The sequence below is a fragment of the Condylura cristata genome, unplaced genomic scaffold (assembly GCF_000260355.1).
Source record: "Condylura cristata isolate star-nosed mole 26May11 unplaced genomic scaffold, ConCri1.0 scaffold00003, whole genome shotgun sequence".
NCBI classification, from domain to species: Eukaryota; Metazoa; Chordata; class Mammalia; order Eulipotyphla; family Talpidae; genus Condylura; species Condylura cristata.
The window spans coordinates 37,669,078-37,683,132 of NW_004567104.1; the positions used below are offsets into that span (position 1 = coordinate 37,669,078).

Here is a 14,055-nt window from a genome sequence, read left to right on the forward strand (position 1 = left end):
TCTTATTTCCCTATTAATTCTTCTTTCCTTATACCAGAAATAGAAATATCTCAGAGATTTTCTTTTTCATTATAAAACCCTGCCCTTAGGATACAGCCACAAGGATGAGTATGCCTTTCCCTGTACTGGAATTATTAAATCCAATTTCATCTTTTAAAACTTTTGATATAAAATATAATATATAATATATGTCAGTATGTCAAAAATTGAAGCAGTATAAGAGGGCATAAAATGAAGGGAAATATCCTGACCAGACACTTCTGGCACTACTAATTTCTTAATCCAAAAGTAAGACTGTTACTAACATTGTATAAAAGTGGTGTATATACAAGCACATGTGTTAAAAAGCATATATATCAATATAGGTATTTACATGTATATACAACTGTTATGACACAAAGGAGAATACCCTATTCTTTGTGCTCTGTAACCCATACATCTTTTTTTTAGTAACTAGATAACATTATACTCTACAAATTTAATTTTCTTAATTACATACATATATTTAGATAAACATGACTCATAGTAAGCACTTAATAAATATCAGCTATATATAATTTTGTTATTTAATTTTTAAGTTTGAAAAAAAAAATATATATATATATATGTCAGTGATCAGTGCTAAGTGTTTCATGATAATCACTTCCTTGCTTTGCTTTATAATTTTCCAAATACCAGCATTCCTGGAAAATATAAATTAGTTTTGCTTGTCTGTAATTTTCATATGAGGGGACTAGTACTGTGTTTTTGCTGCTATATTTATTTCACACAGCATTATGCTTGGGAAATCATCCATATTGACATTTACAGCTGTCATCTATTCATTTTCTTTGCTGTTTGGTAATCTATTATATGAATATGCAACAATTTATTTACCCTCTACACAGCAGCTTCCAACGCTGCTTGAACCTCATAGCACATAGAAGTGCACTGCTGAATTACTGCCACCCTCAGCTTTTATAGATGTTCTCAAGCCCTTGCAGAGCTGACAGACCAGCCTACCCACTTTCACAACTCAACTCATTAAGGAACTTGACCCTTTTATTGTTTTCGTATATGTAAGATATATAAATGTGTGTATATACATATAAACATGTAGGTGCAATTAATATATTTCCTGTCATGTCATTTATGAATTAATTTTGTTGAAGATTTGATATTATGGAGAAATTTCTCACTCTATATAGTGAGACGAATGAATCTTTTTCATCATGGCTTCTGTGTTTCATGGTTTATTTAGAAAAGTCTTCCCTTCAGTGTTCTCATACTTTTCTTTTAGTATCCTTAGAGTATAATTTTTAAGTTTGAATCCTTTGCTCCACTCGAATTCATGTTGGTGAATAATAGGGGGTATGTATTTTTCTCAAATGGGATAGAATGTTGTCTCAAGACTATTTTAGCAATAGTAAGAGAAAAAGGTAATTCAATAGGTAGGTAATTACAGTATTAATATATACAACTTTGGTTTTTCTAATATGGTTATAGTGGTTAGAAAATTGCAAAGGGACCTGATTCACTAAAAATAAGAAAATATAAGATATATTAGAATAAGCTTAATGAAAAATTCTGAGAACTAAGGGAGGAAAAATATTGATAGATAAAAAAATGAAAAAAGACTTGAATGTGATTTCATATTCTTGGATAGGAAGAATCTGGATTATAAACATATATTTCAATAAACCTATAAGTCTGATAAAAAAATACCAAATCTTTATTTTCACTGGAGTTAGAAAATAATTCTAAAATTATCTGAAAGACAACATGTGGAACCATTTAGGAAAATTCTGAGAAATAACTATTCCTTTAATTAAATGTTTTAAGAGCTATGATAATCAAAATAATTAAGAAGCTAGACTAGGAGTAAGCCCTCCCCCCAAAAAAAAAACTCATGAAACAAAACAGAATCGAGAAAAAAACCAAGTAAATAGGAATCATGATTTTTAAAAGAAACTAGTAGACAAAGTTCAGATATAATTCCCAAGGTCTTTAAACCATTTCTCATCCAAGTGAAACAACATCGAGGCCTGCCAAAGCTGTTTAATTGTATTTAACCCTGATGAGTATGTAACTTCCATGAGTTAGGAATAGCATCTTTCCTGTACTTTCTGCTTAAATCGTTGTGTGGCACAGGGCAGGAATAGATATTAGACACTTGTTATATAGGAAGTCATGCTTTGCTGTTAGGTTACAGCCCACGAGTCTATATATTTTAAGCATGTCAGCCCTTTTTAGTAAAAACTTAAAGTTCTAATTATTAACCTTTTGCAACATTTTAAGGTAAGCCATCTGTGCCCACCTCCCCCTTAGATTTTTTTCCCTCTTTTTATCTATAGCTGACACTGGTTTATAAAGACCTGAAAGAAACAAATGAGTCCGTAAAGAGACAATATGTAAATAAAATGAAAAATGCAGTTTTCCTTATTTACTTTCAGCTGCTTAGAAGAGTCTACCTACTTCAATGTCCTTTAAATATCCAAATTCAACAGGCATGAAAACTCATTTTATTAGCCCCCCTCGTGCAAAAGTACCATCCAATACTGAAATCAGTCAAATTGAGAACTTTGGGGTCATCCTTTTCCCTCACTTGTCACTTTAATTAGAGGGGAGTTGGTGAAAGTAGCACACTGCCACTGTGGGCTTTCTTCATTTCAACCGTTTAAACTTGGGTGGTGGCCTTTTCTCTCCCTTTGTTTTTATTTAAAAAGAAGTGGAGGAAACATCCTCATGTCCTGCTTTTTAAATGAAGTGACTTGTCAAGTCAGAGACTGTGGCAGTAATCTGAAAGGCAGTAAATTTAGCGACCCTCACTTGCGCTGACAGCCTGTCACGCGCTTGAAACATAAATAGCAATGGAGACAAATCGCTGCTGTTTTCCTATTAAGCTTTGGCCCACTGGCCTCGTAGCCTTCCAGGAGCCTGTGGGCCCAGCCAGGGAGAAGGACTGCTTTCAAGAGCAGACGCGTGCTGGCTCCCACTCCCTCCCTCTCTGCCTGTGCATGTCCTCTGGTCATTGCAGCAGGCCCCTATTCCCACTGCTTCCCTCGCTTTACAAGCTAAACACCCCCTTACCCCTCAGGATCAAGCTGGCCTGGCATGCAGAGGTCTGGGACTCAACCGAATGTCTCGATGGGTTACTACTTCCTAGAGCATTTGTTTTGCTATAAACAAGAAGCAAATTGCCAGACTCCTTCCTGTTACTCATGTTGACCCTTGAGCAACCAAATGTTGTCCACGTCATGAAAAATGGAAACATTCTAAGAACGTTGCTTCAGTTCATTCTTAAAGCATTTCTTTTCTGCCCTACCACCACCCCTTATCTCTACTTTCCTCTTGATTACTTACTTATTGACCTAAAGCGAGAACAGCTCTTTCAGTTGGATCAAGCAGGTTACTTGGCAGTGGGCCTAGCTGAGGCAGGGATGTGAGGGTGAGTGTTATGGGGGCTTAATAGTGAGAGGGTTAAGGACCAGAAGGGGTTATCAACTGTTTTGTTTTAATGAACTTGCAAAGATTTCTGGGGCAGCCACAAGACTATGCCTAGCGATCCTTCCACAGTGCAATTGCCCTGCTGAGTTTAACATGTTCACTTATAAAATGCCAATTGATTTATGTGGCTTTTGAAAACAGCAACCACTACTCTCAACTCTTAATATTTAATCCTTACCCATGGCAAAGTCACTAATGACAGGTCAAGTGATACCCCTACAGTTTTGATGACAATGGTGAAAGATCTTGGTTGATGCTGTTTCTGTCCGACATTTATAATCCCTACCTGCTTTACCTTCTAGTTAGAAAACAACACCTGCAAAGACTTTTATTTTATTCCAAAGACTCCTCTAAACAAGTATTTTGGCTTTTTTCTTTCAGTTTTACCTCATTGTCTCTTCTTCCCCACACCCCTGAAATTCAAAAAAAAAGGACAATGAATCCTTGCTTCATGATCTCATATTTGGAAGAGAGGAGGGGGAGGAGTGATGGAGGGAAAGAAGAAAGGAAGGAGAAACAGAGAGAGGGAGGGAGGGAAAGAAAATAACAACTATAAAACTTAGAATCTTTTGAATGATAGAAGCTTCCACCGAACATTAAGTGAGACACAAAACACTGAGCAGAGCAGAGCCAGGCTCTTCACACCACCGCTGCCATCCCAGGACATGTCCTGTCACATTGGCTGCCTGCTTCTCATATTTCGGGTGGGCTAACCACCTTGCCACACTGCCTTCCAACTTGCTTGATCTAATTTTCTCCTCATGTGTCTTTCAACTCCCTGAAAACTCACTTCTCCCAGTACGTCCCTCCTAAGAGAAGTCCTTGTGGCATTGTTTTGTAGCTCCTTTGCTCATCTTGGCATTTCTGTCTACCTGTGTCTTTCCTGGAGGGAGCTCTACAAGTAAATGGATGTGGTTAAATTTTTAATTGCCAAATTCTTTCTCATTAATTGCTTTATTTGGGTCTCTTAATAAGGAAGCTAAATGAAGAGGACAAATGCTATAAAAGTTGAACACTGTCCTTTTACTTTATAACTGAGCTGCAATGTTTCAGAAATCCCCAGCTGTCCCATCCTCAACCTCCCATTTCATATTCAGAAGACAACAAATCAGCAGATTCCAAAAGCTACAATTTGGACAACTCCAGCCACTCTGGATACTGATGATAGATAAAGGAGCGCTGCCTCACTGGGTATTTGGGTGTCAAAACTCCACAGACCTGTTGAACCTCAGCTCTCCCTTAATAACCTTATAACTTGGGCACAGTTTCTTGCTCTTTCTAGATTTGTGCTCCTATATTTCTTCATCTGTAAGCAACCTTAATGCTATTTAAATTAGGTAACGTCTGAGTCTGTGTCTAGTTTTTATTAAGTGGCTGCTCATTTCAGTGTCGCTCTACAATAGTTCTTGAACACTCCAACACCAGCACCCTACTGCCCACTATAGACACAGTGACGAACAATACCAAACAGTGCTGAGCTGTAGGGAATGACAGCTGTTATCAATGCAGTTCCCTTTCAGAGAACGACATAGGGGATCCAAATGTCAAACCTAGCATTTAGAAGGGCAGAAAGTTTCTAAAACCTGACACCAACTAGGGGGTCATGATTATATAAGAGCACATAGCAGGATATCATGGCCCGGGATGGAAACGAATGCATGAATGGTAGACTCCGGTTGGATGCTGAGATCAAACTATGTCAGCGAGTTGGTTTTGTGTAGATGAAGGCAGAACAGCAAACTGTACTGAATTGGGTCCCACTAGGTGCCAGGAGCAATAATAACAGGGAGTTCTTCAGTTGGCCTATGCCCATTTACAGAGCCAAAGCCAGTGGTGAATCTTTCCTGGCATTGTGTATGTCTCTGGTTTCTGAGTATTATCTACTGACAGAAGGCATGGGGCCAATTTGCATAATCCACACCCTGTTGTGTGCTGCTATTCAAATAAGGAACATTTCAACAATAGAGTTACCCACCCCTTTCCTTCCATGTTGCTCAAATATCTTAATAGTCAAATGCCTCTTTCTCTAGAGTACCCTTTGCCCTTTAATTTCCATTCCTATAATTCTTCCTTAAAATTATCCTCACTTCATCATTCCTCTTCATTCCCCCATCTCCCTCAGTCTTTTCAGTGCTTTGCTCTTTTCTGAGTTTCCTATTCTACTATAATTGATGCTTCTCGCAAATGTGTCTGCCCCCCACCCTTGCTTTCTGTCGATAATGAATCATTTCCCACTCTTCACCCCTCCCTCCATGGGTGATGAGAAGTGGGAATGAGAAATGGTTTCAACCTTTGGATAGAAACATCATCAAACACTAAAGTCTCTCTCAGGTGGGCCATGAAGCTAAAAAACAAAAACTTCAAAGGACCTGTAGAGTGACATGGCTGGAAATATAAACAGAATCCCATCAGAAGCATTTTTTTTTTCTAAATTTCTTATGTTTCGCTCTTCCTTTCTTAGCATGTTTGTGTAGGATGTGATATGCAAAAAATAAAAGTAGGAAAAGAATCAAAAACAGAAACAAGTGAGTATGTCCTTAGGAAAAAAAAAGAAAATATGAAATGTATTGTAAGAACAGAAACTTGTTATGGCATTTGAAGTTACCACAGAAAACTTCAAATGGCATCACTGATTTATGATCCCTTTTTTGTTTTCATCTGTATAGGTAGCAATTCATAGCTTGCTTTCACTCTATCTCTTCATGCCACAGACCCACACAAACACATGTGTACAGGCCCACATGTATACCTGAAAGACAGGCTCTAGTCTACTTCTTTGCTTTGTACTAACCTGTCAATGTGTTTGTTTTTATAATTAATGTGTAACAGTCATTTAAACATTCAAAATCAGGTGAGTAAAGGAATGCCAATTCCATTTTTAACACATCTTCCCTTCTGTGAAAAAAAAAAAAAATGCTCCCTGGAGGTGTCATACAGTACTGAGAAGACTTCTCAGAATAGAGGGGAAAGAATTCCTCCATTGCCTAATGTAAATTTCATTTCCCTGTCTCCAATAAAGAATGGAATCCGATACTCTGATGATTATTAGGGTCATCTTTTTCTTTTTATAATTGCAAAGAACTGATTGTGTCCTGTGGAATTTTCAAGAATAGGCTTGTTTGGCTTTGAGCAAATATTTGGGTGTTAGTAACTTCGTATGTTGTTTCCTAAAAATTAGAGTGAAATGTTTATGTAAATAAATAGCTGTGTGTGTGTATGCCTGTCTGTGTGTGTGTGTGTGTGTGTGTGTGTGTGTGTGTGTGTGTGTGTGTGTGTGTGTGTAGAATGGGATAGGGAGAGGCAGCCAGAGGAAGAAGGAGAAAAAGAAAGGGAGAGAGTAAAGTACTATGGAAATTTAATTTCAAATGGCTGGGAGCTTACAATGCCTGGTTGACCTTGGAAGTAAAATAACTCAGTGTTTTGGATGTGAGCTGTCCATGTGTCATGCAAGCACATTTCTCCGAAGGCATTGTACTCAGAGGGCAGAACCTGGCTTCCTTGATTGGAGTCATTCCTGGCTGATTTGCCTCTGTATTTGGGGGCAGCCAAGAGAAAAGCTTCCTCTTGCCATTAGCTCTAGGCCCTTCTTCCTGACTTATGAAGAAATATTAAAATAACTAATATGTACAACTTGAGTAAGCAGTGACTAAGAGGAGATATACTAATTATTGTAAGAGTTTCAAAGGTACATATACTGAGGAGGACGAGAAGTTATTTAGCCTGGTCGTTGAATATTGCCAGGAGACACAAAAGCATATTAAGCAAAGGGAGACTTTAACTGAACACAAGATCTCAAAATAAATATAACACTCAGCAATGTGAGCAAGCTTGTAGAAATAGGTTGAGATGTTCAAAATACCAAAATATTGAAATATGCATTTCAAGTAAACATTTATACAAGGGCAGAAAATAATAGCTAAGAGCAAGAGAAGGGTCCTCATTGAAGCCAAAGGGCTGTAGCACAGCAGAGAACTTGGACAGCAGGTTAAATGTCACCTTCAGACCTGAGAGGCTTTTTCAGGTTGAGCAAGTAAAGGGCAGAGGTGATAAGACTCTTGGGTTGAGAGCAGCTGGTCAGAGGGAGTTGAAAGAATGAAGACAGGTACCTGATGGGCCAGGTACCTTGGGACAAAGAGGAGAGCTAGGGAATCTGACGGCATCTTAGAATTGTGAGACTAGAGATTAATGTGCTGAGTTCTGTGCCTTAAAACAAGAAACTGCAGTTGCTCAGATGAAAGGAGCAGCATTGTGTCTAATTCCACGGGGCTCCTGTTCGTGTCTCCACAGCATTTTCTGAAACAGTAACTCCACGCAGTGGACACATACTCAGTACTTGACCAGCAAGGACCCTGTCCCTCCTGCCCCTGTCCAGCCCTTCCCCAGAAGAGGACTCAGCGCACCCTTGCTACCCAGTGAAGGGGCACTGGTGGGGTCAGTAAAAGGAACTGAACCAGCACACCTGCTCTCTTACGCTCTTTTCTTACACGACTTGATGTGTTGGGTGTGCTCTGTTTCTGCTGGTATTTCTGGATTCAGTTCTGTGGACGAAACAAAGAGTCACAGAATAACTAATCCATGTCATATCTTGTATGGTCTCATGGGGATATTGCTATTTAAGACAAGGTCCTTGTGGAATTTTCAATCTGGTTCTTTGACTTTCTAGCATCAGGGAAGTTTCCATTTGCTCTCAAATCACTGTGAGTTCCTGAGACATCCTCAAGTATGAGGGATAATGCACTGTGAACAAAGTGTCCTGTGGGTATAAGTAAAATAGATTAGTAAGAAATGCTAGGAAGTGTAAGAGATAAGAATGATGACAAGAGGAAGCACAGAGGCATTGCTTAATATTGTTAATATTGTCAGGCTGGTTGGAGGAGGGCCAGCTAGCTTCTCTTACCTGTTTTCCATGTGCAGCTGGACACTCTACCACTCTAGAGAAGCAGCTGTGTACACTGTGTGCTGGAGACAGAGGCAGCCATGGGAATGCTCATGGAGAAGCAAGAAAGATCTTTCTGCCTAGATGTGAGGGCACTAAGAAAAAAGCCCCATTATCTTGTCATAGTACCTGGAGAAATTCTTCCTCAGAGATGTTGAGATTAAAAATTCATCCCATGAGAATCTATGTTATTATTTGCTGATCAGTGAAAAATGAGATTATTAATACCTTCCCTGGCATGGAAAAACCCTATGTCCAAAGCCCAATAATATGACATTATTGTGTCTAGTTAATCTTAGTATTTACTCAACTAGATACCATCTTTCAGACTGCTCGAACCTTAGTGCTGCTAAAAGTCATCTCTCGAGAAGCTGGTTTAGATCATTTAGAAATTTAAAATACAATATAGAGCTCTATAACCTACCATTTCTAGATATTATAAAGATTGGAATTGAAAAGATTCACATTGTTAGCCAACTATAAGAACACTATACCTATTCTCTTTCTTCTCTTAAGTCTGTATCCACCTGGGAGTAAGGTTTATCAGCTATGAACAAGGGTAGGGCAGAAATTCTAAAACTTAAATCCTGAAATCATCTTTAATTCTTCTCATTACAATCCACTATTACTCTCAAAATCAATAAACCTGCTTACTGTCAGTTTTACTTCTGCACTCCAGGTTTTTAATGAGCTTACACTTATTTTGCCCTGAAATTGTCAGAGTTGCCATTAGTCTTTAGATTGTTTATAATTAGCTAGGAGAGTCTCAGCATCAATTAGTTGGCATAACTCTTCTCCATAAATACAAGCACACAGGAAAGATGTTTTTCCCTCTTCAAACTCAAATCCTGTCCAGTTAATTCAATGAAGTGGACAATTATCCTTTCTGAGATTTCTGTTTATTTTTCCACCACAATCCACTTCTGTGATAATGTTAAATCAGGTCTGACTACTTAACTTGTATGGGGAGAAGAAAGGAGGCGAAAACAGACAGAAAAATAATAGCATTTTATAAATAATATGCAGCTGTATATGTATAGACTGATTCCAAAACAGTTTCAGTAAACACAGATGCTAAGTTATGTGCGGAACTTAAGACTAAATAACTTCATGTAACTATTTCCTATTTGTTGTTGGAACTGTGGAGGGTCCTCTAAACTAATGCTATTGACAGCTGACAGAAGACATGAAGCTTAGAGCACTCCTAACAGTTGTACTGTGGAAAGTTATCAAAGAGGCCCAATGTTCTATTGGGAGCCTGGTTAACAGGCTTAGCTGAAATATTTAGACAGTGAATTTGTCTTTGTGCTGGCTGGCATTAGGTTGATTTGGCCATCAGGGAATTTCCATAAAAAGAAAACAGCTTGTGGCATTTGAGCAGAGCTATTAATTGGTATCATTTCGTGTATGATGACCAGAAGCAAGATTTCTTCATGGTGGCAAGCTTGTGTCCTTCAGCACTCTTCCAGCTCTCTTTTGCCCTCTGTCTCTCTCTTTCTTTTGACTTCTCTCTGTCTCTTAATCTTGAAATATCTTCATTAAATGGACACACCTAACTTTGTAGAACTTCCCAAAAAGGACCCTTGGCCTATAATCTCAGCTGGTTAAGCCAGTAGTATTTAGCTTCCTACTTTTTTACTGCCACAACACATGACATGATCTGTCACAAAATATTCCATCAGCAGCACATGTGCATGGATCTGGTCCACAGCATGAAAGCTCAATGATGATGTAATTTGACACTAAACAAGGAAGCCATGTTTGTAAAACAGGTTTGAACATACTTGTGAGTGTAATTCCACATAATGTGAAGAGGAGAGTGACAGATCCTCAAAAAGAAATCATCTCTTCTTCTTCTAATAATAACTTTGATTAGAAGAGTACTTTGAAGGATGGCATTAACACTTCATCCCTCCTCACTTTTCACAATTCCTTTGCACCTCCCCCCAACTTCAACTTTGTTTTAAATCCCTTCACCAAATACTTCATATTTTTGCCTCTTGGTCAGGAAAACTGTGATGTAGGACATGAGCTGTTCCCAAAGTTCCTGATAGGTCAAGCTCATCTGCTTTCCCTGGGTTGTGATATGGCATCCTTCTTTGGCTTCCTTCTCTCCAGGCCTCATTTTTTCACTCCCTTATCAGTTTTTCCTGAGAATATGTCCTTCTTAATCACTCTCACATGACTTTTTTTCTTGGGGTCTTTTGTGGAATCTGACCTCAGACAAAGCACATTGTCAAATTATTAAAAAGCCACATGGATTTATTGCTTCTAAAATGAAAAAAAAAAGCATTGCTGTATTCATTTTCTAAAATAATCTTGTACATCTCTGTTTTTCAGGAAGAGAATTTGAAGGAGAAGAAGAATATCTGGAGATCCTGGGCATCACCAGGGAGCAGTCTGGCAAATATGAGTGCAAAGCTGCCAATGAAGTCTCCTCGGCAGATGTCAAACAAGTCAAGGTCACTGTGAACTGTGAGTATGGCAGGACTCAGCAGCTGCTATGTGCCCGAAGCCCACCTCTACCTCCAGCAAGCTCTAAAGTTCCCATTAACAAAAGAACATTGCATTTCAAGCAGATGCTCTTATGGTCAGGGATGCACATTAATACATTGGACAGATTCAAGGGCAGGACTTGGCCTTTGAATTTGATAAATCAACTCTACCATCTCTAAATATAAACTGTAATACGTTTAACAGTGCACTCTATCCTTTACCCAGGCTACAAAATTAAGAAAACATGATCAGATAATACTAGCATTTCTGGCAATCACTATTCTGGTCTTTGTAGAAACCAAGGTCATAGCACTTTGGAAAAAATACAATGATTCACATTGATTTAACTGGAAGTGCCATTGAGGTGCATTTAAAAAAAAAAGAAAAAAAGAAAGAAATGACCCAAGAAATTATTTTATCTTTTGCTATTTAACTAATTGGCCTTGAGGTTAAATCCAAGTCACTATAGTCTGATATCAACAGGGATATAGCTAACAGGGATACGGGTAAGTTAATTTTGGTTATCTAGTTGTTCTGAAATATGGACATTAGAGAGGAAGATTTCACTAGGATGCATAGGTAAGTGGGCATACTTTGAACTTCTCAGATGAAAGGATCCTTAGATGTAGTTCAAAAGATGGGGGGGGGGGGAATGGATCCACATGATATGTGTCACCCAGCAGAGGAAAAAAGAGAATTCGTTTACATGGTTCAGTTAGGAGTGACATTACACATTATTCAAATGCAATTTCCGACAATATACAGTAGTGGTTAGTGAGATAGACAAAGGTATTTACTGAAAGTTCTTTACTATGCATTTAAATATACACTCTACACACATAAACACAAAGACTGTGCATGCACACATACACGTACATATGCATGTACATGTGCACAGGCAAATGCACCTGCTTTATACATATGTGCACACCTATGAACACATGGTACACCTGCATAGACATGCACACATAAGCATAAGGGAACATGCACAAACAACAACACACATTTGAGTGTATGTGTAGAAGGGGAAGGATTCCTTCCATGTCCTCCATGCAGTTGCCTGTGTTGCAGTGTTTATATGTAAATTCCTTGGCTAGGTACATCTGTTTGACTCCACTTCAGAACCTGAGAAGCTAGAATCTAAAGAAGAAGATTATCTTTCTAAAATAATACAAAAACAAGTATAAGAATAAAGGATACAGATTTGGGCCTATTGAGGCTAACACCCAAAAAAAGAAAGAAAAAGGAGGGCACCACTGGATTAAAGGATGGATATGTGTCGTGTAATACAGTAAATTAATGAGATAAACAGATTTAATGCAACTTAGAAATTTGGCTAAGAATGATGAGGAAATTGTCCTAAGGTGACCATTCTGTGCTGGAAATTGTCCTAAGGTGACCATTCTGTGCTGGTCTTGTATTTCCTCTGGCCTTGCTCCAGTCTTGCAGCCATCTGAAACAGACAGCTGACCCCTTCACACCCTACCTGGAGGAATCCAAGCCTAGACTTTCAAGAAGAGAAGCAATTCACACCATACCTGGAAGATTTCAATGACTCTGTCCTAGATATTTATGACTCTCATTTCCACTAAGGAAGCAAGGGGCTGTGTTTGATGAGTTCGGAAATGCTTTCATCCCATAGCTGTCTGTGATTTTTTGAAATGCCATTATTATTATTCTCTTCCAGTACTGGGTGTGTTTCAAAGACACATTAATGATCTCAATGTTAGAAAATGCTCTAGGACCTTTTTTTTAACATGAAAGGCACTTTTTTTCTGGGTGTTTGTATAAGTTTATAATTAGGTTAGTTAGCTTCTTTTATGTACACACTGCCATGTCATCATCTTCCACCTCTTCTCTGACTTTTGGAGTTTAGATTTCATTTTCTCTTAATTGACCTTCATCTTAATTAGATTTCTGAAAGCCCAATCATGAATACATAGAAAATATTTATGCTTCCATTGTGTGAAACATCAAAGTGGTCTGCATTGCAGATGGTCCCCAAGATCAAAGCCAGCCGCCTGGGTCCTGTTATTATTAGCACAATTAGTGACAATGCTCTTCTCGACTGTCCCCAAAGTATAACTTAGAACAGAAGAAAATACTGATAATTTTCAAGAAACAATTTTTATGAAAATATGAACTTTTGCTAAAGATGAGTAAATCACAGAATAACATGAGCAGAACCTCAATATTCTAAAAAGACACTTCATCTTTCATGGAAATCTATCTTGAATGCAGTCAAACACCCAGTATGTCCTTACGAGCAGCACCTAGCATATGCCTGACCGTAAAATAACTCAATAGAAGTGTACTTCATTGAAGAGTTCACAGGTGAACTCTCTCCCTTGTTAATGTTTCTCCCAACTTTACAAATAATGTGATTTCACCAATACTTCATAAACTGTGGTTGTATTCATAGAACAACTAGCCATTGCATCTTTTACCATTTTTAAAGATGCATCCTATTTAACTTTATTACGTAGATGAAGTCTTTGGGGTTAAATTATTAAGCCAGGTCTGCATAGTCAAACAAATATATACTGAGAAATATTTAACACCACCTCTGCAAATTCATCTAATCTACTAAAGAAAATGTACCATTATTTTAACTGATTGTTCTTTTTGAAAACACAGGGTTTGGAATTAGGTCGGGAGATCACAATGGCTTAGATAACTAATAGCTGAGTGGATTATGTAATGAAACAGAACCTTAGTAAAATTGAAAAAAAAAAAAAAAGTCCATTGCTAGTAATTTTCCCTTACCAACACTTCATTGATGCATTTACTTACTTGCCAACAGATATTTGTTGAGAACACTGAGAAACCAGAGAGTGAACAAGAGAGACATAACATGTTCTCTTGTTTAGCTCATAAGCTGAATTCTAGTTTCCTTTTTACTTCTCTGGGATAATCCTTCTCCACAGTTGGTCTCCAGCATTGTGTGGAGCCATTTGACATGCAAAATCTATTTTCTAAGTGGTAGGAAGTCCTGGAGTGTAGAGAAGCTAAATTATTGACCTGAAATCCCTTCAACTGAATAAGCTTAGTAAAATCATGTACAATAGACAGAATTTCTGGGTTTTATATATATATATATATATATATATATATATATATATATATATATATATATA

At 37.9% G+C, this 14,055-nt stretch overlaps 1 protein-coding gene across 3 annotated transcripts in view; it reads left to right on the forward strand.

The window, feature by feature from the left end:
- Positions 1–14,055, forward strand: part of LSAMP (limbic system-associated membrane protein) — a 699,268-nt gene that overhangs the window by 642,998 nt on the left and 42,215 nt on the right. For all 3 annotated transcript variants that reach the window (XM_012731264.1, XM_012731261.1, XM_004675198.2), the window contains one exon: positions 10,763–10,897. In XM_012731264.1, the coding sequence (XP_012586718.1) occupies positions 10,763–10,897 (135 nt within the window). The remainder of the gene's footprint in view (positions 1–10,762; positions 10,898–14,055) is intronic.